We start from the raw sequence: 25613 nt of genomic DNA, 5'->3' as shown, positions 1-25613 counted from the left end.
TTAATCCCCACAAAATCCTGCAAGGTAGGAAGTATTACTATTCCCATCTCAGAGATGAAGAAACTGAGGTTTTAAGAAAAACTTTAAAATAAGTGTGCAAGGTCACCCAACTAGCAGGTCGCACTAGCTCAGCTGGGCATTGGCCTCAGTACCCCCAGTTCTCCCAGAATCACATATTATTTACATTGTAGGGTGGTTATAAAGGCATCACATTCTGAGGCAACATGAGCAGTGCAGTACCTGTTCAACGCTGGATAAATAGTACTTTTGATTATTATCCAAAAATATTGATTTTTTGTGTGTGTGGGGTGGGGGGGGAATGTTGATGATATAATGTTAGGTAAAACTTTAGAATAAAGAACAATTTGTATACTATCTTTATAACTATGTAAAAATAGCTGTATTTCTATGATCAAAGATTAGGCAATTAAGCAATGGTTAATTCCCTTATTTTTATGAACATATTATAATATTTCCACACAGTATTGTTTGCATAATAAAAATATAGATTATTTATTTGTTTTAAAGCACTGTGTCATAGGCAAAGGGAAAAGAAAAAAAAATGCAGCACTCTGCTTTCTTATAAGCATTTCCAAATAAGAAGCAAAAAATATAGATAAATGTTCCAGTCATTATCTAATTTACCACCAAATGAGTAGCAGTAAAACTAAGCGCTGTAAGACTAAGATAAAAGAATAGAGTAGTTAGAAGTATCCTTGAACAAAGGGTGGATTCAGCTACATGAGTAAGGAAACAGGAAGGACATTTCAGTGCAGAGATGAAGCAAAGGTGAAGAGGTGGAACTGCACCTGGAATCTTCAAATGGGCAATAAAGAGGACAGTCTAAATACTTTAGAGAAATGAGGAAGATTGAGAGAAAATGTTGATAAATAGGGTCATGCTTGAGTTGGCATGACCTGATGCCATATCAAGAAGTGAATTCATTCTGATGTCCATTTAAGAGTCCATGAAGATTTTTAAGCAGGGAACTGAGGTATGCATAAGTGCTGCAAGAAAGACTTATAAAAAATGATATGCAAGAAAAATTAGACAAAAGCATAGTTAGAAGCTGCACACAACTGGATTTATATTTTATCCATGTATGGTAGGGGATGGTCCTAGCACAGCTTGCTGCCCTTTCCTTGGGACTCAAAAAACATCCTGTGCTCAGAACCAGATGTACCAGTCTGGAGAAATGGAACACAAACCCCTAGTAGATAAGGGGACTCTGATATATTACTTCCCCTGCTGTCCTGAACATGTGTAAACACTCACTGGAAGCAGTATGATTCTGGTGGGCAGGTTTTATGATATCTATCTCACACCCTGGTGGTATATATGCCCCTGGCTGGGAGGAGTAGTTCCTCTACTACAGCAAACAAACACAAGAGAAGGGTGCTGCACATAGAACATCTCTCTGGGATTGAGACCCTCTGGCTATGAAGATTCCACTCCCACTGGTGAAGCTGATCTTGTTCTGCCTCTTCTCTATGTGGGTAAAATGCCTTTCCATTATAACCTGCAATTTTGTTGGTGACCTCAACACCTGTACTCAGGTAGGTTGATATGTCTTAAAGTCTTTCTTCTTCTGACTGACGCATTCTGTTACATGCCATTTCCTACTTCTGGAATGTCCTCCTCCTTCTGCCCATTTATTTCTTTTCTTCTTTTTCAGTTTTTAAGAGTCAGCATGGCATTACAGCTCCCCATAAGGTCTTTATTGAGCCTTTCTTTCCAACCAACCCTCTCCCCTACACTCCCAGGTCATGATGATTTATCCTCTGCCCTTTCCAAGGTAGTTTTCCCACTATATTATTGCCTGGTCCATTTTCACCAAAGCATTGAGATTTTCTGAAGCCAACATCTATTTTCTATACTTAATTTCCCAATACTTAATACAGCACTGGCACAGCACTGAGTTTCAAAAATGCTCATTGAATGAACACCAGTAAGGGGAAAGAATGAGAGTTGAGTCAGTGGTTCCTAAACTGCCTACATATTATAATTACCTGTGGGATCTTTTCAAAATTACAAAGCCCAACTACCCACCACCCCCCAACTCAACTTACAGTCTCTGGGGCTGGGACACAGCCATCAGTACTTTTTAAGTCCCCCAAATGATTCCAATGTGCAGACAAATGTGGGGGCCAAATTTAAGACTACACCAAATTCCATCTACTGGGACATCTTAATTTAAGAGGTCGTTATACTCATCAAGCAATTGTTGGAGGGCGGGGCTAAAAAGCTGCTTATGACATATAGTTGTTTTGGTATTCTGAATTGATGTAATCTCCATATTTTGATATTGATAAATTGCTTTTGGTGAATAACTTTACTTTCATGTATGTAGCTCACTCATTATCTTGTCTCCTTCAAGGTAACTGACAGACTATCTGAAAACAAACAAAGTAGAACAAGAAAAAGATATGCATAGGTATTTATGTAGCCTCTTAACCTTGATATCTAGATTATCCGGGGGCACTTCCTTGTCACTTCACAGATAGTGTGTGTGTATTTTGATGACCACGACCTCGTGCTTTTTTTTTTTTTTTTTTTTTTTTTAGCAGCAGCAAACAGAGTATACTCTGCACAAACTTATTAAGGCAACTTTTCGCTGGCTCTGAGGACACTTGTAGGGACGTTAAAGCCAGCTGCTGCTGTTGGTAAGCAGTTAAAGCAAAGCTGAGGGAAGTCAGATCTGTAATAAATTCAAAGTTACTACCCATGGAGATTTTTCAGACCCAGGATAATTTGTTCACTTCACTGGGGCTATGAACCAATGATAATTTTCAAGGCTGTAGCTTAAATGTCAAATAAAGAATCAAACCCATTTCAGTCATAGCTTACAGGTCAATCACACATCTCAGAACGATTTCAGATACAGAGAGAAACAACATAGTTTGGCTTTAGTGGTTTAGTAAAGAAGAAAGCATACCAGAACCTCTTTCTACCAGCTGATTGTTTCCTAATGTTACTCTGTCCCCAATTGATTCAATATTCGATTTATAGTACAACATTTTGCAAATCAAAAAAATTCCTTTGAACTATAGTAGCAGTGTAGAGGGGAGACAAAGAGACCATACAGATTTCATTAAATGCTTATGCTGAGTTTTAGATACTGGTAGAATAAGGTGGCTTTACTTGCATAGAAGGACACCAAAATGTATTATCAGCAGAGATAATGTACACCTAAATTACTATAATGAATTCTTACTCAATGTGAAGCATTCTATAACGGTAACTTTATAAATGGCTCTCTAAATCTTCTCACTAAGCTCTATGGTAAGGATTATTTTTTGTTTTGTTTTGCTTTTCTCAAAATTGAGTATGCAGCTAGCAACACTAATACCTGATCTAGGCTGAACCCCTAAGGCATCTAGGGAAACCCCAGTCTAGAGTTCTACTTTGGGTTTTGAGCAAGATGAGATTTGGGGATGTAGTATAATGAAAAAGTTGGCTGGTCTTTGACATCAGTTCCTGGGGAAGCAACCTCTGAATCTTTGAATTTCTTATGCTAGGAGTATCTGTTGTTGCTCATGATGGGCCCAGGACCACCCCGAAAGTTACAAGATGGAGCCACACCAGAAAGACCAACCATGTGATCAGGGGTTTGGGGCTTGGAGCCACCTCGAATCAGCCCATATCATTCCACTTCCTAGACCTCTGGGAGGGGAAGCAAGGTGGGCTGAAGATTTAGTTCAACCACACAGACATTGATTTATCAGTCATGACTGTAATGAGGCTCTATGTAACTTCAGAACACCTAAGGTTCACAAGAGGTTGTATGATTGATACGATACACTGTTTTGTTGTGTGGGTGAGAAGACACATTCTGACTCCATATGGAAAGGACATAGAAGTTTATATTTGAGACCCTCCCAGACCTTGCCCTTTGCATCTCTTCTTTGGAGCCCTTTACTATAATAAAACTATAATCCTAAGTATAGCTCTTTCAGTGAGCTCCTGAGGTGTTCTGAAGCAGGTTAGCAAAGGGACATAAGTGGGGAGAGAAAATACCATGAAGGAGCCTTTGAGCAAGGATGGTTAATCAAGGTCAGGAGGACCCATCCTTCACAGACACCCTGCCTGGGGGGCTACCCACCCACACAAAACACCATGCAGCAGCCTACCTATTTAAATGTACTATCCATCACCAGGCACTGCCCTGGAGAGAAGGAAGTGTAGGAGAAAGAAGGGAGAGGAGTAAATAAAGCTAGTCTATAAATGCAGATTGCTCCACATTGCCAGAGCCTCTCTCCTCCCAATTCTTTAATAGTGAGAGTGTCCACCTCTTCTTACATGCATACCTAATAAATTTCTACCTGCTTACTCTCTGCTGTGCTGTGCCCTTGAATTCTTTCTCATGGCATGGCCAAGAACCTAGACCTAAATTTGGCGACAAATTTTGACAAGCCATCCAGGAGCCACTTCTCTCTGACTTTCTGGACTAAGTCATGGCTATTGTCCAGTAAGCTTGACTTCATGCTTTCACTTTTTCTTATCACTTAAACTATTATCTTCTCCCCTGTCCTCATGCAACTCTTTGTCTCTAGAAGTCTAGGGACTCTGCTCTGACTTTCCCAGACATAACCTCAGTCTACACTTAGTTCTCTGGCTTCCTCCTCAGAGGTGGCAGGAGCTCATCTCTATACTGTGCAGATCCAAGGCGACTTCAAAGTACAGGTGATACCGCCTTCAGACCTGACTGGGGGCTTCTCCCTGTGTTGAACAGGAGTGCAATGGAAGCCAGACCAAGTACCACTGTCTGTCTATCTCTCTCTCTCCTTGGCTCCTCGAGGCTTCCACACACTCTCTCCTTTCCTCCCCTCTGGGGACCTAGAGGTCTCTCCTGCTGAATCTGTTCCTCTAGTCACCTCTTCAATGGGGGTTCTCTCCTCTACTCTATCTGGCTTTCAATGAGACATTCCATTTTTTTGTATCACAGGATTCTGGGCTAAGGATTCTTGTACCAAACAAGGTGTTGTCTTTGACATTCTAGGGAGTCACCTCTGGTTTCTGCCCATGGGAACTGAATATTTTGCAATGGGAGTATTTCCTCCCACCCCCATCACCCACCCCAGGCCTTGATCATTTAGTCTATGGAGACCCACTGTGGCCAAATAGGAAGTTTCCCTTCTAGAGCATGCTCACTTTTTAGCCTTCAGGAAACAGAAAACTAGAGAACAAAGTTATTCCCAGGAATACACAGCAACTTTACTCTCTGTTTTCCCAAGGCACTGGGCCAGTGGAGAAGTTATACAGGGTTTGAACCTTGACATGTATTTAGAAACATCCTGGAAGTGTAGATCTAGAAATCTCTCATGAAAGAGTTGCCTGAGGTTTACTCCCTGACTCTTCGAGAGTGTTGGCCTGGAATTCTTCTGGGTAAGGATGAGGTTTAATTCCATGACCTGTGTCTGTAAGCTCCTCTATTTCTTTTTCCAGAGAAAATGAGGAATGCCAACAGTCAACATAACTTAGAAGATGGGAAGCATAGTCCTCCAAAGGAACTCTTAATTACCATACCATCCTCCAGTTTGTAAAAGACAGGGAAAGTCATCAGAAATTCCCTATGCCCAGGTATTTATAACTATCTATCAAGACAAGGACCTGAGAAGGACTTGTTGCTTGTGTTATGCCCAAGACTCAACTTCCATTAGAGGGAAAAAAATCTTCTTGATGATCCCATTTTAAAGTTTGTTTGTTAAAAGGCAGGATAAAATGTACCACCAAGCCAGTTAATTGTAAAAAGCTAAGGGAGATCACTCAGAAGAAAAAGGAAATCCTGGCTCTTTTCCAGGGGAAGTTAGTGAAAGCCCTAAAAAATTATGCTAATGAAAGTCAAGATTCCTAGGAAAGTCAGATTTTCCTGGGCACCCATTTCATCAGTCAGGCTGCCCCTGATATTCAAAGAAAGCTACAAAAACTCTCCAAGAGCTAGCAAACTCCCACTAATGACCTGTTAGGCTGTCTTTAACAATCAGGACAAGGTCAAGGAGGACAAGAAGTCAAACAGAGGCAAGAAGACCAGAGAACAGGTTCAATTTATTGCCGTCACTGTTGAAAGCAACTTGTCTCCTCAAGATCACCCAAATCAGGGCTCCAAGCCTTAAGGGCCTTGCTTCAACTGAGGGTCATAAAGCCACTGGCAGAGAGAATGCCAGAAACTTTGAGACAACCCTTGACCTCAAGACCCACTGGGGCCTTGCCCCAGGTGCCACCAACATGAGTGTTGGGTCCAGGGACTATACTTTCTCCTAAAGGTGGGGAGGGGGCAAGATGGCCCTCAAAGCTCTGATCAGGGCAAATAAAGGAGACTGAGGGTGCTGGAAGCCACTTATCGTTCTGCTGACTTGACATCTGACCATCAACCTAGAGGAGCCTTGGGTGGCATTCAACATGGCAGGTAAGATTATTGATTTCTTAATTAAATACTAGAACCACTCACTGTGTATTGAATAGCCACTCTGGATCTATCTCCACTCAGATTTGCCTAGTCATGGGAGTTAACATAAAGCCAAAACTAGGACCTTCACTACCTCTCTCCTTCGTAGGCTGAAAAAATTCTGGTATCCCTTTCTATTTCTCATAGTCTCTGAATGCCCTACCTCCCTTTCTAGAGAGAGATCTTCTTTGTTCCCTGAAGGCCAAGCCTGAAGGTCAAGGTAAACCCTGATAGCATTTAGCCCCTTGTTTGCTCCAAGGTCCCCACTAGATTGAGGCTTCTTGGCATCACAAATGCCAAGGCTATACGGGATGAAGGCATCCCAGGGCAAGCCTGCCGAGTAGCCTCTGTCTGAATTCAGGTTCTCAGTCCTAGATCTTTTTTGTATCACTCTTTACCCTGACTTTCAATACCTATTTGCTTTTGAATAGCAGGGGCTTAAAGATAAGATTCCTACCCAGCTCACTTAGGCAATGCTGTCAAAGGGTTTCAAGATAGTTCCCATATCTTTAAGGATGCCTTAGCAGCATACCTTACTAACTGCCAACTGCCTCAAATCACAGTCTTGCAATACATTAATTTTGCAAGCTAACATATTCCCAGTATGAAAGTAAATTTTTATTTATAGTCATTGCTGACTACAAGGCCTAAATGGATATGGAAAGCTGTAAAAGATTGATGCCAATGCTAACTAAAATTGGATAAGCCTATATATGCTAATACTGACCTGTATGATGTTAAAAGTTACACAGATCATGGAAACAAAATTAACTTGTTAGTTACCCCGCTTTGCTCTGAGGCGTCTCTAAAAGTATATGTGGCCAGCTATAAGTTAGAACATCTTCAACAAACAAAAAGGGACTTTAAAAGAGAAGCAACATAAGGTGCACGGGTGGTTCAGTGATAGAATGCTCACCTTCCATGCAGGAGACCCAGGTTTGATTCCCGGACCAAGCACCAAAAAAAAAAAAAAAAAGAGAAAAATTTAGAACATAAATTATACTCTACCTATTAATTAATATAACCCTAAGAAATGTGCAAAGGTAAAACAGGACAAAACTTCTGCTATGATTTGTGGCAGATGACCCCAATACTGTCTAATGTTTCTACTTATAAAAGTAGCTTCATTAACCAAGGGACAAGACGGTCAGCATTTGTGAGGGTCCCCCAGACCAGAGTGAAGCCAAAGCCCTGCTGCCTGGGGCCTTAAGTTCAAAAAGCAGAACTCACTGCCCTCACCTGAGCTCTAGAACTAGGAAAAGGGAAAAGGCTATGTCTTCCTAGTCCTGCATGCTCAAACAGCAGTGTGGAAAGAGCAGGGCTTTCATCCAATGAAACATCACTAAGAGATAAGCAATTTTGAAATGCCAGGCTTTTACCAGCAGAATTAACAGTAAGTAATAGCCCTAGCCAGCAGAGAGAAAATATGAACATTTCTTAAGGGAATAACCAGGCTGACGAGGGACCTAAAGCCACAGTCTGATCAATCGCTTCATTCCTGCACCTCTTAACTTGCCACGTGCACCCTCTTATTCTCCAGTTGAGCAGGAATCCAGCTAAGATTCACTCTTGGACTTGAAGGATAGTTATTCCTATACTCTTCCCCTCTTGCCTCTCTCTCCTAGGCCCACTCACTTCTAGTCTCTTCTTGATATTGACCGATCTCTACATTTTTAAGATTCTTGCCAAGTTCATTTCTCCCAGACTAGAAGCCTTTCACACCAAACTAATGCCGACACAAGGATTTTCAGCCAATCCACTGCCCCTCCAGACTCATCCCCTCTCTGCCTAAATGAGATAGTCAGAAAGCTCTACACCCTATCAGATGGGGCCTATGTCCTCTAACAAGCAGGAAGCAGCTATAGAAGATAGACCTTCCTCCCTCAGCCAACCTTAAGATTAAGGGGCTAGAGCTGTTTAAGGGGGAAGTTGAGGCAGGCTAGCATAGGGACCTGAGAGGGGGAGAAAATCCCATGAAGGAGCCCTTGAGCTAAGACAATTAATTGAAGTCAGGAGGGCCTGTCCTGCTCAGACACCCTGCTTAGGAGCTACCCACCTATGTAAAACACCCGGCAGCAGCCAAAGCACCCAATGCACTATCTACCACCAGGCCCTGCCCTGGAGAGAAGGGAGGGTAGGAGAAGGAGCCCAGAACAAGGGAAAAGGAGGGGGAGTAAGAAAGGCTAAACTATAAAAGCAGATTGCCCTATATTGCAGGGCCTCTGGCTTCTCACCTCTTTCACTGTGAGAACATATATGTGCACACGCGCATATCTTCTCATGTGTGTACCTAATAAACTTTCTACCTGCTTACTCTATGTTGCACTGTGCCCTTGAATTCTTTCCATGGCATGGCCGAGAACCTACACCCAAATCTGGCAACAATTCTACCAAAATATAAAACCCAAGGGGTGGTGGGAATGCCCAAATTTGTAGCCAGCTGGTAAGCACTACAGGTGGCTTGGGCCTCTGAACCTGTGACTGGTGCGTGAAGGACAACTTGTAGAGGATTGCCCTGAACTTGTGAAGTCTGGCTTAATTCTTAGTAGTTACAGTCAGAATTGAAATGAATTAAGTTACTGCAATATTTGCAGTTGGTGTCAAAAATTGTTACAAATTTTTTTTTTCCATCTTTACAGGGGAGAATGTGACGTTAAAGCCAACAAATGAATCTTAGGATCAGGAGTCCAAGAGTATGAAGAAAAACTGTATGTAAAGTGTTACTTCCACTGTTCTGATCACAAAGATTCACAAGATGTGTTTCTTTCTCCCTGCTTTACTGCGGGGACATTTTTCTCAGAAGTGACTAGAAATAGCATTAAAGTATAGATTGAGGGCACATGTGTGGTTAGTGGTGGAATGCATCCTGCCACATGGGAGGCCTGGGTTTGATTCCCAACCCATGCATTCTCCAAAAGAAATAAAGAAAGAGTAACAGTGAAATAAAAATAAAAATATAGATTGCTACACAGAGCTGCTAGAAGGGCCCACCCAAAAATTCTGATCAAAAGACAGATTTTTGTTTCTGTCATTCCCTCATTCTCCCTTCTACTTATTTATACAAAGTATTTGTTAAGTATATTTTATACTCTTAGCAATGTGCTAAGTGCTTTGGAAGAAATAAAGAAATACATATTGAATTGATTCCTTTCTGAAGTTTAAACCCTATTAAGAAAAATGGGATACAGGTACATAAAATTATTACAAAACAGCACAAGACAGCCTTGAAAAGAAAAAGGATAGGACAATGGGGGCTTCAGAGCTTGTTGAAGACCTTATAGATGAGATAAAAGAATTAAACTCTACATTAAAGAGTCGATAGAATTTGAGTGGGCAAAAGAAGGCATCATAGGCATTGGTTTGCAGGAATTTCCCCAAGAAAGGGGATATTTCCTCTATGAACCATGCATATAATCTCATATTCTTAGATATACTAACATTTGACTCTTCACAAGGTCATCTGCAGGGCTTAGTAGACAGACTGTGCTAGTTTTGCTTGGTTCATTTGCATTCTAATCAAACGTGTTCTAATGAATTCTGAATATTGTGAAACAGAAGGATTCACAGGGTACTCTATCAGGATAAGATGAACTATTCGGCTCCAGAAGTTTGGGTAAAATGTTTCTGTGCAATACCTGTGCACTCATATCTTTACCCTTTACACATTTCTAATTATGAAGTATTCTTTCAGACTGTTGTATGGTAGCATTTAGGAGCACTCTGGCTTTTGTTGGAACATTGTGTATTTTGCCTTTTGATCTGTCAGTGGGTAAAGGCTTTAAATTGATGGAAATTCAGTGAGCTCTGCAAATAACCATGACTACCAGATACATTTGATTGCTTGCCACGTGGCAAATTTAGATCTGTAGAGGTCTGACCTAAGCATCTGGGAAACACGGCTTAGGTGAGGTCACTCCCAGAGCACACAAAGTTCCTATGGGAACCGGTCTTTCTGCTGAGTTAATTTGAACTCTTAGTAGTTCTGTTTCCTTCCATAGCCTCTCTTCTAACCTTTTCTGATCCTTGTGAGCACGCATCAGTCTGGAAATACTGTAACAGAACATGGATAAAATATAGAATTAATTTATCCAGAAAGTCATGTATCTTTACACAAAAAGCATTACTAACACAATTCTTTGAAAGTAGCAATTTATATTTAAAAGTTTCTATTTTTCATGATTGCAGAAGGGAATCATGGGCACATTATATTGGAAACGAAACTGTTCTCCTTTCTTTCTCTCATGTAATTTGTTATGATATTCTAATACAATGACCTCCAAATATTTACTTTTAGTAAATGCATTTTAATAGGGCTTAACCATTTTTATTCAACAGCAAAAAGCATATCTAAGCCCCCTAAAATAGGATCTCAATTGCTATTCCTTAGCTGTACACATAATCATCTCCCTGAAAGTGCCTTGGTTATTCTGTTAATACAAAGTAGATAAAGCAAAGGATTGTCCTCACAGTGAGTACCTCATCTGAGTTCTAGATGACACCAAAGACAGCAAGGACACATTTCTCAAGTTAATCCCATAACTACCTATTTTGTGCTTACCAGATGCATATTTCTTTCCTCTTAGTGCTAATATAGTATGCCAAATATATTTAAAAGCATCCCCAGAACACTGTAAGTGATAATTCATGTATTTCCCCTTTTAATCACCTTTCAGAGATAACAGTTTATATTTATGGATAGCACAATAAATTGTGAAAATGAGCTGTAACTTAGAGTTGAAATTCTAAATAGTGCAGGTTATTTATTACTTATGAAAAATTGTCAGGGGGGCAGGGTACTCTAGCTAACTGGACAAACTGATTCAGTGTGCCATACCATATATAACACATTGCTAATTCTCTAGGAACTAGAGTATGATGAAATGCAATTAAGAGAAAGATGATAGTAAGCACAAGCACACATCTATTTGGAAGCAAACATACATATCTTCTCATGCCTAGGACTTTTTTATTTCACTGTAATTATGATGAACTTATACTGTACTGTAAAAGATATTTACTTATCTGAATTTTGAAGTTAAGAATTCTGGATAAGTGACAATTATAGAAGCTAGTCAAGGAGAGCGATTGCCAAGCATCTTGGAAACCAACTTTAAATATTGGCAGTTTTTAGACTCATTTTTCCAATGACTAATATCCTTCCACCAACCATCTGTGTTGAATCTCAAGCTGATTTAACTAGGCTGCATGCTTGAGCGTCTGAGGTAGGTAGAAGGACCATAAATGCCTTCACAACTCTTTTAAAGTAATAGGAACAGTAGACCAGTGTCCCACCTGAAAAGCTTTCCAAATTGGGGTGAAGAAGAGAACATCTCCATGTAATTATGGTAAAATGTCACAGGAGGGCTAAAAAAAAATTAAATGAATCATAAAACATGTAAAGGAGGAGGATTTTTGGTTTACAAATTTATACTTATCCCAAGTATTTCAGAGCTAACTTCCACAGCATTTACAAAAGCCTCCAAAGCACCCAAGTCCTATGAAAAAAAAAAAAAATTTTTTTTCAATTGGTCCCTTTCAGTATCCTTTAAGGCAGAATTTCAAAAATATTATTTCATTAACAACAATAAGTCTCTAGGTACTTAGAATACAGCAAATATCAATAGGCTAAATGCTGAGACAGAAAGAATTGTCAGGAACATTTTTCTTGCTCAGTAGAAATATGCAAGGTATACCACTGATCTAATACTAGTTAGAAAGACTTGCTCAAATACAATGAAAAGGATGGGACAGGCAATTGTAACCAATGAACTCTAATGTGAATCATATTCCAGAAAAGATTTCTGACCTCAGTCAAGAATTGATTTCTCTCAGGAAAAAAAAAAATTCTCTTTAAGATAAATTTTTTAAAAAGCGAAGAGAGCAGGGCCAGCCACAGTGGCTCAGCAGGCAGAGTTCTCGCCTGCCATGTCGGAGACCAAGGTTCGATTCCCAGTGCCTGCTTACGCAAAAACAAAAAAGAAAAAAAAGAGAAAAGACCAGAATAGGAGAAGGAGAATTAGGGAAATTAAAACTCTCTAAACTGTGCATACTAACAGATTTGAGAGGAAATTCTGAAATAGAAAAGCCAAGACATTAATCAAGGTGTTACAATAAAAGCTAAGATAAGAAGTTGTGAATGCACTTTGGGCCTTTATCTAGAGTCCTGCAATTACCAAAGAATGTCCTTCTCATAGGCAGCTCTAGTTCAAGAATTTCATTGTAGACTAAAGATTAAATGAAAGAAATATATTATAATAAGAAACTGGTTCTTCTTTCTTTAGCCTCAATTCTCAGTTTTTCATATTAAGTTCCTCAAACATAAACATAGTTAGCCAAAGAGCATTACCATAGAGCATCTATCAGTAGGGTGGTAGAACTGGCTTGTACCTGCAGGGCTTACATTTGTTGAATTTTCAGAAATTTTGAGAGCTAGTTATTAACCCCAACTTTGCTTGAAATTCCTCATAATGAGAATATTTACACCATGTAAATTGGCAAATGCTACTATTCATGTTTTTTTACCAGCAGACTCCTGCCTTTTCTCATATATTTATCTAGGCCCCCAAAGGTTGACCAAGTTTATAATTATCTTGATGTCTCTTTTTGTTGTGCACTCATCCCAGAGGCAAGCAAATCAACATTCACCCAGATAGGAAACATTAATTGGATGCTTAAAATGTGCAAAGCACTAGGCTAAGTCCTGAGGAAATAAAGAGCTATAGTGCAGTTTCCTGCAATTAGGAGCTCAAATTTTTTTTAATTTTTTTTATTTTTTAGGCAACAAAGCATTTTTTAATTAAGGTGCATGTACATTGCTTTTGAGACATAGTGCCCTTGCACACTGTGCCAGCTTGAAATTGCCATGCACCCCAGAAATGCCATGTTCCTCAATCTTCATTCAGTATTACTGGGTGGGATCATTTTTATTGTTTCCATGGAGATGTGACCCATCCAATTGTGGGTGGTAACTTTTTATTTTTTTTCTGATAATATTTAAAAAAAAATTTATTTAAGAAAACAAACAATACACTTAGAACCACCAAAAATGGATATCTTTTTATTTAACTATAAGCATATTTAAATAAAGTATCCATATAATCATTGTAAAGGCTGTGTTTGCACAGTAAGTTTCATAAACCAATTTAAAATTAAAGTAACAAGGAGCTCAAAATTTGTTCTAAGGGGGAGGAGATGCATGTACAATTTCAAAAACAAAGCAGCAAGATAGCCAAATAGATGCTTCAGTGAGTACTTTCTATTAAAGCTAGCAGAGAAAGGACCTCAAAGGAGAGAAAAATTGTGAAGAAGATAGAACTCAGGTTTGGAAGAAGCAAAGGACATAGAGAAGTGAGAAAATGTACCCTGCATGTCCTGAGAAGATTAAACCATGGTTCAAATGTGAGGTATTATGGCATAACAGAAAAAGTATAAGGTTTCATAGGTGGACAAACCTGGATTTAATCTTTGCCTTGATAGTTTTAGCTGCTTGAGGATACACCATCCATGCCAATCTCAGTTTTCTCTTCTGTAAAATGGGTGTTCTCTTCCACTTTCAAGGTTCTTACGAGAATTAAAAGAGTTAATATGTGCAAAATCTTCTAACACAAGATTTGACCCACTGTCAAAAAAATCTATCATTTGGGGATAGTTTTGTCTTTCTCCAAAACTTCATGGTCGTCATCATCAATAACTAATGAGAGATCTATTTGGAAAGGGAGCTGGAAGTCAGGTTGTGGAACACAAGGAATGCTTTAAGAAAAAGCTTTTAAATTTTGCTAGTTACTGGGAAGACATTAAAGACTTTGAATATGGAGATGGCATATTCACAGTGGTATTTAAAAAGAGCACCCTGGCTGTAGTGCATGACCACTGACTTTGGCTGACTTGATTTTAGTAGTATTAATTGACTGTATTATTTGAGACCATTTAATTCTCCTATTGGGGGTGATGGAACCTCATCAGCTGTTAGTAAGCTAGTAGCTCATAATGTTCAGGGAAAGTTCATAAGCAGAGCCAACTTCATGAGCCTGTGCCCTGTGCAGTCACACAGGGCTCCACACACAGAATGGTCCTGTCCTTGCTTTAATGTTCTGTTGTTGCCATCTTAATAATTTTTAAACGAGAACCAACATTTTCATTTTGCATTAGGCTCTGCAAATTACATAACTGATCCTGCACATAAAATATGTTATATATGGCTAGCAAGTAAATATGTAGCATGCAGATATGGATATAACTTATAAGATGTGCTAAATAAAAACAGTCAGTACATGAGTACCCTACAATACAGACCAAAGAAAGGCAGAAAATATGATTAACAAACAAGGATAATTCAGTAAGAAAGTAATGAAAAGACCAATGAACCCGACACGCAGGGGCTGGCAGCTGCTAAAGTGGTCACTCATTAGTGACCTCTAGTATGGTTTTATTCCCATACTATGCTACTCAAGAAATATAGATACAATCCACGGCATTTTCAGCAGACTAATTGACTAGCTACAGCCACAGCCTGCTACATTACTTGCCTTTCTACTTTTCCAATAGAGCAACTATCTCTCATTGGCACAAGGCATCTTCATTCTGTGAGCTCCTGGCTGGGCCCTCAGTCCTTTTACCCACACAATAAAAAGGAAACAAGAGTAAGAGAACATATGCATGATGTTGTTGAACCCACGATTCAGGGAGCGTGGTCCTGTGTACTGTTGCACTCTGCCCACAAGTGTGTTAATCTATCTCATCTCCTTCCCATTTCTTCTCATTGTACTTTCAGTGGACTCAACAAATCATGTGACTTGACAATTTTATGGAGCTATGTGAGCCTTTCAGTCACATGATTTCTGGGAGAGCTTGGTGGTCTACACAGATGCCTTCATTACATTGAGGTAATTTTTCCCATGTCAAGTTTAAATCATGGTTCCATCACGTAATAGTTGTCTGGCCATAACAGTTATTTAATCTCTCAGGGTTTGGGGTTCTTTATCCATAAATTCAAAATAATAACATCAACCTTGAAGGGTTATTGAGAGGGATAAATGAAATTATGATATTAAATCAATAATAGCAAATATATATAAAATGATTACTATGTTCCAAGTACCATTCTCAGTGTTTTATGCGTATTAACTAACTAAGCTCCTCAATAACTTTATGAAGACTTTCAGTAGAACGAGATGGGGTGCAAGATGCTCCAGCATTCTCCACAGAATATTTGAACAAATAGCAAAAACTGGCAGAAACATCTTCCTCAAAACTCCAGGAGACAAAAGGTTTGCTTTGACAGGGTAAGCATGAAATCAAGAAAATACAGCTTTTAAAAAAATGGGAGAAATAAATGAGACCTCATTAAAACTTAAGACTTTTGTGCATCAAAGGACTTTATCATGAAAGTAAAATGACAACCTTCACAATGTAAGAAAATATTTGAAAACCACATATCTGATAAGGGTTTAATATCCAGAATAAAGAAATCCTTTAACTCAACAACAAAAAGACAACTCACTCAAAAAGTGGACAAAAGACTTGAATATACATTTCTCCAAAGAAGATACACAAATGGCCAGAAGGCACATGAAAACATGTGCAACATCATAAGCCATTAGGGTAATCCAAATCAAAACAACAAGATAGGGCGGACAACGGTGGCTCAGTGGCAGAGTTCTTGCCTGCCATGCTGGAGACCCGGGTTTGATTCCTGGAGCTTGCCTATGTCAAGAACAAAAGAAAACAAACAAACAAAAAAACCATAGGACTCTACAACACAGTGAACCCTAATGTAAAACATGGACCATAGTTAATGGTATAATCAACATAATATTGTTCCTCCGATTGCCACAAAAATACCATACTAATGCAAAGTATTAATAATAGAGAAAATCTGGGGGGAGGGGAAACTTTGCATTTTTTGCATGATTTTCTTATGAAACCTACAACCTCTCTAATAAAAAATATATTTAAAAATTAACTGTATGAAGTAATTGTACTTTTATTCCTAGTTACCAAAAATACAGGAAATTCAAGGACGCAGTAGTTAATAAACTTGCCCAAGGTCACAGTGCAATGACTGGTGCCTGGCAGGCACTTATTAAATAGTGAAAAATTGGATATCAATATTACACTTTGATCAATAAAATTCAGATATGCTAACTGCCTGCAGATTCTTTCTCTTTTGGATGAGAAAATCAATATATCCAAGATGCTGTAAGATACGAGAACTGAAGGCCTATGATTTAGTTGAGGCATTGGTTTAAAAAATCTAACATGTTTGAAGAGTATGTTATGTGTGCATACACATGCTTAAAAGTCCTCCTTTTTTGTAATCTCTCATTCCTTCACAATGACAGATAAAAGAAAGGCCTCTGTGAACTACAGTAGAAACCATGATTCCTACCCATAAAATCTTATGCTCCAAGGAAATTGGAGAGAAAGGGATAGATTTCCCATAAGCTTTTTCATGTAGCTCCTGCAGGGGCAATCAGCTCTGTCCTGTCTCACTTTCTTAGAAATATATCAGCTCCCTCAACCAAAACACAAAACCAAAAGAAATGAGGGCTTAGACCCAAAGCAGCTTGGTAGGGTGAAGGGAGAATGAGTAAAGACATGTATCACCTTAATGGTTAGCTGACACTTTCATGTGCCTCTTTAAATGGAAATAAATCCTAAGGGTAGATAATGCTCTTGGCTTTACTGGGCATCTCATTAATGAACCACCAGGGCTAGTCTGCCAATGCACAAGGGTGCTACAAAGCTCAGAAATTAAAGCAGTCAGTATAATACCTAAACAAACATTTCTAGTATCAAAATATGTTTAAATTGACTTCCACCCAAAAACCAGTTCCATGCAAAATTATACTCAGAGTATTCCTGTATTCTAATCTGTAGACTCACGAAATGTTAGAACTGCCCCCTCTCCAAAATAAGCTTCCTTATATATCCAGTTAAGTAGGGTTTTCTTTTAACATTCTTATTTTATTTGCTACAGAAATTCTTTATTTAAATGAATGCTTTATATGCACTGCTTTATAAAGAAGCAACACTAGGTCTCCTCCAGTCAAAGCTGGGGTTGTGGCCAAGCAGCCCTCCCTCCCTCTTCACTCTACCTCCCATACCCTGAAAATTTCACCAAAACACTTGAACTCTGAAGACAGCAGTTTGAAAACTATGAGCCACAATCTAATCCCTTCATTTTATAAAATACCAAACTGAGGCCCAAAGAGAGTAAATTAGACGTACAGTGTAGACCAAAGCCCAAGTATCTTAAATTTCAGTCCACATTTTATTCCACGATAACAAAAATAAGTGGCTGCTTATTTAAGTTTAGTCATGAAAACATTCAATCTACCACATATAAAATTGAAATATAATTAAAGTTTTAGGAAGCAGCATAAGTAATATAGAACCTTTATTTTCCATCTAGATGTTTCGTTTCACCAGGTTACTGCTGCCATCACTTATGGCTTATTGATCATCACTTATTGACATCACTTATTTATAGGGGGGCCTAATCATCCAACTTCTAAGTTTAATCTATGAACAATTTTAAAATGGATTATACTTGATAGTCTTGCCATTGAATATTTTTAAGTAAGTTAACTGATATAAGAATTCATTTACTTTCAAATTATTGGAAAATATACCATTTTCCCTCCTCTCTCCCCAAAACACACATTCTTAACTTAATGAATCGTCCACAGAGCAGTGTCCTGCTTAATTAAGTTTTCTGTTTTTCACAATTAGAGACATTGGCTCTCAGTCCTAATTGCATATCAATGACTGCTAGATTACAAAAGGAAAATACATTTTCTTAGTCATTGGCCAGGCACACTTGCCCCTCCACCCAGAGATTCTTATTCAGTAAATTTAAGGCAGAATTAGTGTGTGAAACTGTATTCACAGGCAGTGAAACATAGAGGAAGAGCATTGCTGTATAGTGATATGGAAAGGAGATGGCCCAATTCTATAGTAAAGTAATTTGGCCTCCAAAAAGAGGTCTGGCATTTGTCTTGGCTTCTGGGGAGTAACTCTACATACTTGGAATTTCCCATATTAGGAGAATCTTTTCTGTCTTCTGGGGGACTCCAGCCCACACATGATAGTTTATACTCAAGAAATGGCTCAGGGTGGGGCAGGAACACCAGCGATCTAAGGGTGGAACTGGCCACACAAGAAAGACCAACCAAGTGATTACAGGGTTGGGGCTTTGATTCACATCGTATCAGTCCAGCGTCCAGGGAGAAGAGAGGGAATAGAGATTAAGTTCAACCACATGGGCACTGATTCAATTAATCATAACTACATAATGAGACCCCCCCCCCAAAAAAAAATACTCTGATCACTGAATCTTGGTAGCACTTCTCTGATATATCAATGTGCCAGGAAGGTGATATATTCTGACTCCACAAGGAGAGGACAAGGAGTGTTGTGTTTGAGATCCTTTCAGACCTCACCCTATGCATCTCTTCTCATTTACATCCTTTTTTGATATAATAGAATTGTAATCATAAGTGCAAGGGTTCCTTGAATTTTTGAGTTGCTTTAATGAATTATCATTAAATAATTATCCCACCAGCCTGAAGGTGGTGGGAACACCCAGATTTGCAGCCAATTGGTCAGAAATGAGGGTGGGCCTGGGAATCTCCAAATTTGTGGCTAGTGTCTGAAGTGAGAGGAGTCTCACAGGGACTCTGCTCTTAACCTCTGGAATCTAGCTTAACTCTGGGTACTTAGAGTTAGAATTGCACTGTAGTTAGTATCATAAATTATTGCACTTACAGAGCCAATTCTGTTGACCTGAAAATGTTAAGTTCCAGTTTTTGAGTCATGTTTTAGAGTCTACATGGATTCACAACCAATTTCTAGAACTTCTCGAGTGTGTTAATTGTTTGTATTAATCATCTTTTGATCCAAGCTCTAAGGATGCTCTATTCTAAAAAATATGTGGGAGCTACCCCCGATTTCCCTACAATGTTCTTAGAACCATCAGCCACCATTGCTAAAGATTTACCCTAAAACAGATCTTGAAAGCCTGACCCTCTCTAAAATCTGTTTTAGGAGTTTCATGAGTTCTTCAGAGTCCATAACCAGAACAGAAATCTTGGAGTTCAGACACAGATTCAAATCTGTGATCAAAACATCTATCTGCTCCACTTATTTTAAACCAAGTATTGTAGATTTCATAGTCTTAGCCAGGAGAGATGGCTAGAGACTAATTTCTGGGTACAATAAAATCCTTAGAAGCACTCTCTCAGAGTTGGATGTTTCTGAAAGAGATAAAGTAGGGACAAGTGGGAAGCTGCCTGGGAGCTCCCAGGCATTAGCAACATTGGCTAGAGAAACCTTTACCTGTGTATACTAGGCAAATGTTGACTACTTGCTCTAATAATCTGACTGGCATCCCTGGAAGAGAAGCTCAATACAGCATTCAAAAGCCTTCAGAGGAAGATAGGCTAGGCATTGTAGCCCCAACAACTTCATCACAGAGCTTAACTCTAAGAGACTCAAGTAGACCATGGCCACTGGTCCCAATCATGCAGACAGCTGAGAAGCTAGAAAGTGGGTACCACTCTGGCCTTGGTTAATTACCATGAGACAATGTGTTTAGCAGATGGAGATGAAAAGCTGTAGTTATTCCTTCTCTCGGCTTAAATTTGTGCTTTTTTTCTGCTAATTGGCTTAGATTTTGAAGTTCACTATCATTATCTTGGTACTTGGCTTGATAGAACCAGTGTTTTCATCTTTCCCTGTCTGTCCATTTGTTTGACTGAGATTGATTAGATGACTCAATATGGATACTTTACAGTGATGTACCCGAAAAGTATTCATTTAATTTTGTACCTCAATCTAGACTCCAGAGGTTGGATTCTAGAGGTCTCAACACCTCACTGAGCATGTACGGTGAATGAAGGTGAATGCAAGGTGCATTTCTGGTTCCATGGAACTAATAATTTGTATGTGCACAGGTGTGTGCACATGTCTGTGTGTACATGTGTATGCACAGGGCATTCCCAGCCTACAATTGTGTGACATTTCAAAAGTTTGCTGGAAAGATCATTGTTTAGAACTTGGAAAACCTTACTCTGCAAAACAAAAATATCTTAATTTATGGCTACATTCCCAGTTCACAGAGAGATCTAGAATATCTTCCTTTACTTTGTATGAGACAACTGTAGCTCCAAAAAGTTAAGCAGATTCCTCCAACAGTACACAAGTTCTTACAGAACCAAGATGAAATGAATTTTCCTGATAGCTACTCCACTACCTTTCATTACAAGACAATAATGCTATAGAATAATTTTAGTAGCATCATTAGCTAAATGGGCATGCAGAGGGAATAACTTTGAAAACTCAGCATCATTTATAAAAATGATTTTATGGGAAATGCAATTTTGGGCACAATTGAGAAAAACAAACATGACTGCTATCAAAACATAATTCATTTTTCATTCCCCTCCTACAACCACCAAGCTTGTGAAATATAGTGTGATCCTCAGAGACAAAGTTGCTTTCATCCTCCAGAATGGGAAAATCATTTGACTTTGCAAATGATGTACCCCCGAGTGTGTTTGCACCCATATCAACACTCATCAGAAGATTGAAATTAGGCCACTGACATGCTACCAGGAAATAGCTATTAACATAACCCTTAATTAGGATCCTATTTATTGCTCTTGGTTTATCATCTTCCCGGTACTTGAATGAGGACTGTCACATGAAAATATCATTTGAGGTTAGTACCCTGCAGAGAAACAAGAGTGTTGTTTCCATACAAACCCACACAAACTTGCAAAATTCAAATATCCCTTTCAGAGAGATGGTAATGGATGTCTTAAACTAAGGAAACTCTCAGTTCATGAAACAAATGATTAAAGGGGACCTCAGAGATTATAAGATCCTAAACAACAAATTTGCCTGTAGCTGTTTCTAATTTATTATCCTCAGCCCAATCTCTCTGGTGAAATAGTAAAGCATATACATGATATTAAATATGTGCATATATGCCTATAACCATTATATATAATAACATTAGTATATATAAGCTACATTACATAACGTTTTATAATATAGCATGACTTAATTATATTATAATTGATTTATATATAATTAATTGAATTATTATAACATTAATATGTTATACAATATATATAATACTAAAGGGGCTTTAAGAGATCAGTATCAGGGAAAGTGTTTCTACATATGAAAAGTGGCACCATACTTGAGAACTTCAATTTTCTTCTCCATTTTCCAAGGCTTGCATTTGACAGTAGCGATCATCTGTCTTTGCTCATCTAACTCTGCTTTCAATCTTTGCAATTCCTCTTCATCAATTTCTTCTTCTTCTTCCCTTTGAAACAAAAAGATAAGCCATACATTTAAAATTAAGTTTTGCTTGGCTTCCAAAGTTAAGACTGACGTCAGAAACCCAGCCCAACTTTCTTTACTTGGTTATACAATCATTGCTAAGATCCTTGAGCATTAGCGCTCGTATATGGCCACTAATACAGGATTTCTGGAATTATTGTAACTTTAAAGAATAGTGTTTACAGTCTAATGTTTTGGATTAAAGTTGTTCTTTTATATCTATAGCCTCAGGTCTCAGAACTAGAAAACCTGTGGAAAGAATAGATACAGAGCTAAGCAAGTTATTTTCATCTTCTTTGTGGCCTGGTCCATCTGGCTGCATCAAATTCTACATTCATTTGATAACCTCATTTTTCAATTAAAATATTAAATTAGAAGTGAAAGTGTCTTTGAAGCATACTTTAAAAATTCAAGCCGATCCTGTCTTAAGAGAAAGAAAGCAAAACTGAAATAGGAAAGAAAATCTATTTCTTAATGGTAACCCAGTTTGTTAAACTCAAAACTTACGGTGATAAAACCCTAATTGAAATGAATCTGGCGTGAGTGAATCCTTTGAAACAATCCTAAAAGGAATGTATATCTTACTGAGCAAGTGAGATGTATCTTTCCTTGTCTATTTCTCCAGTAGTACAAATAGGCTCCAGAACTCAAAGAAAACAAAAACCTAAAAGGAGCAGCATGATTTTCAATAAAAGAATGCAATACCACATTGTATAGATAAATGTTTTTGATAATCGATTGCTTCCATTATTAAGCTATTATCTCTCAGTTCTGAACTCGCCCTTCTATTCTTAACTTTGTGATACTGGGACTGCGATTCTGTAAATCACATTTCTGTACTGTCAGCTGATTCTTTATCAAACTCCTCCAAGAGGGGACACTGAAAAGGGATTTGGTCTTTCCTTTGGCTTCCTGTCTGCATTCTGCGGTGACGCTTCCTCCTTAGCAAGGATTCTTCATTGCTGGAGCAGGGGGTGGTGGTGGGGGGGGTCCATCCCCAGCTGCAGGTGAATCTAATTTGCAATTTTCCAACACTAGTAGCACCAGCTTCATCCCCTCCCAGTGGGTACCAGCTGAGCAGCATTCCTGCCTGCCCCAGAGGTCTATTTCAGATCCATGGGTCTCTCTTCTAAATTAATAAATTTTAACAATTTCAACTTCTTTCCACTGTTCCCCCGGCCTTCGGGGAATAGCTGCTTCCTGTGGCTGCCGTCACCCTGAGACCTTGGTGTTCTCTTTTCAGTAACCTAGTTAACAGTTTTTTATACCTAATAATCAATTCTCTTATTAAATTCTCTCGGTTCAAATAACTGTTGTTGTTTCTCTCTCCTAACTACACTCACTGTTAACAGAAATTGTAATCTCTTTCAGTGCTATTTAGCAACAGATTTTATTGTTCAGTAAAAGCACATAGCTAGAAATAGTAGGAATATAGAAAAAAGCTGCCGTTCTTTAAACTTCCAGCTGAGGAGCAGGTGGATATATCCCTGGTTTCAACAGCCCATTCCACAACATGGCTTTACAATCTCCTTTCTTTCCCACAAATCCATAGCTGTTAGTCACGCCATTATTACTGAAAGAGCAATTCATATTTACTCTACAATAATACTTTCTATTGACAGTTTGGTTTCTTAGCCAATTCAAATAATGTGCTCAGAAGTAAAAGCCTGACTCAAGAGAACTACAAAAATACACTCTACTAAGATACAATTCTGGTTGCCTCTGGGTTTTTTCCGTTTTAATTGTTTGTTGACCATTATATAAAATACCACAATGCTATACTAACATGGCATAAAATACTTAAGGAATTATTAGTGCATTTGTATTCAAAGTTTTTTTTTTAATTTACCAATTAGAATAATATTTGAGTTGTTTGTCTCAGGAGGGAAAATATGTCTTAAGTAAAAATGATTGAAATTATTTCCTTGTGGAAATAAATCTAAATTTTACAGGCAATCATTTTGCTGAAATCTTTTTGGAAACTAGCAAAAAGAAAAGAAAATAGATGTCAAGAGATATCGATTATGGAGTCAACTAGAAAACAAAATGGCTTTAAGTGATCATTTGATTGTTAATATTTTAAGCCTTTAACTTGCACACTCTTCCAAAATAATTTATGATATTCACATGTAAATGCCTTAAAGATTTACATTACTGAACTTCTATTAATACTCATATGCAAAACAGCACCTCATTTGAGCCAGCATTATCAAAGAATGAAAAGAATGATTTGTTCAACGAGTGGACTTACCATGTAACTAAAACTTATTTTTTTACCATTTAATGGGAACTTTCTAAGATTAATTATATAATTTTCTGCAATCTTATACCCAGCACTTTATATATTTAGCACATCACAAATATATAATTCCTTCAAAAATCAAATGATATGTCTTCAAAATCCCTTTTCTGATAATCCCTATTAAAAGAGTTTCCTGGAGACTCCAAACCTGTTTGTTTGTGCCTCTTCTCTGGTATATGTATGCTGTGTTATTCCATAATAATTTGCATATAAATGATCTCTCCCTTCTTGGAGAATGCAGGCAATTGCATATTCATATCCAAGTCTCTCAAAGAAATTGGCAACTATCTTCCACAAAATTGGTGCTGGATAAATATTTATTGAATGAATGTATATGGACAGAACTTTTTTGGATAGCTCAGGGTTATCATCCTGAAGCTGGGCATATAACAATACCTTCGAAGATTATCACAGTATGGAAAGACATTTACCCCTACATTAAATGATTCATTCTACACTGGTATAATTTTTTAGACTTTGTTGTTAAATGTAGGTTGCTGCAGGAGGAACAAACCGTAATACAGAGCACAGTTGTTGAAAAATAAGTCACCTGTGGATATGTAGGTAATTAAAACATTATACTCAGGATTATCAGGGAATCTGCTTTCTAGGAACCACTTTAAGAAAGTACTGATCATATGAAGAAGTCATAGTATAGGCAGGCTTTGTCTTCCAAAATTTGGTGCTAATCATATATGGTGGCTTGGAGCTATTTATCCAGAAAAATTTATCCTGAAATTTAATCCATTACTGTGGATACGAATTTACTGTAAATAAGACCTTTTAATGAGGTTACTTCAGTTAAGGTGTGGCCCTTGAAATGATTCAGGATTTGGGTCTTCATTCTATTACTAGAAACCTTTAGAGAAGCAGAGGAGAAAGAAACAGGGAGAAGCCCGATTCTGGAAGTCAAGGGAACCCGGAAGAGAAAGGAGAAGCAAGGAGAGGCTGACGTGCATTTTCATGTGATAGAACAGCCAAGGAGCAAATATCGCCAGCAGAATGCCACAAGCTTCCGGGAGAAAGCATCACTTGATGACTCCTTTATTTTGAACTTCTCCTAGTCTCAAAACCGTGAGCCACACTGTAGTTCTCAATTTATTTGGGGGGAAATACCTAATGCAGTAGGAAAAGAATCTTTTCCCGCTTCTGTTCCAAATTTATTTTTATCCCTTCCTGTCTCAACAACAACAAAAACTTTATAGAATCAACACACCACTGTGCTCCGTGGGTAAAAAGGAAAATTTTCTGCCCCCTTCGCTCTGCTGGAAGCTGGAGGGTGCGAGACCCCTGTGCAGTACTGCATAGAATACCAGCCTTTTTCCTCCTTTTTCTATATATTCACACAGATTACACTGTGTGAATGTGAACAGTTAGCATTTACCAAAATGCATCTGTCTACTTTCTGTTGTTTAAAAAGAGAAAAAAAAAAAAAAACTTAAAAAAAGGGACTTATAGAAGGTCAGCAAAGGGTGGGTTTGAAATATTTGGGTGGGTTAAGTGGGCATTTTG

At 38.3% G+C, this 25613-nt stretch overlaps 1 protein-coding gene across 1 annotated transcript in view; it reads right to left on the bottom strand.

Moving 5' to 3' along the window:
* TMC1 (transmembrane channel like 1) overlaps positions 1–25613 on the bottom strand; it is a 469408-nt gene that overhangs the window by 92642 nt on the left and 351153 nt on the right. The window contains exon 11 of the mRNA XM_077148434.1: positions 21654–21782. Coding sequence (XP_077004549.1) covers positions 21654–21782 — 129 coding nt within the window. The remainder of the gene's footprint in view (positions 1–21653; positions 21783–25613) is intronic.

The sequence above is a fragment of the Tamandua tetradactyla genome, chromosome 2 (genome assembly GCF_023851605.1).
Source record: "Tamandua tetradactyla isolate mTamTet1 chromosome 2, mTamTet1.pri, whole genome shotgun sequence".
Taxonomy (NCBI): domain Eukaryota; kingdom Metazoa; phylum Chordata; class Mammalia; order Pilosa; family Myrmecophagidae; genus Tamandua; species Tamandua tetradactyla.
The sequence above is the reverse complement of the archived record's forward strand: the minus strand, read 5'-3'. Positions and strand labels throughout refer to the sequence as shown.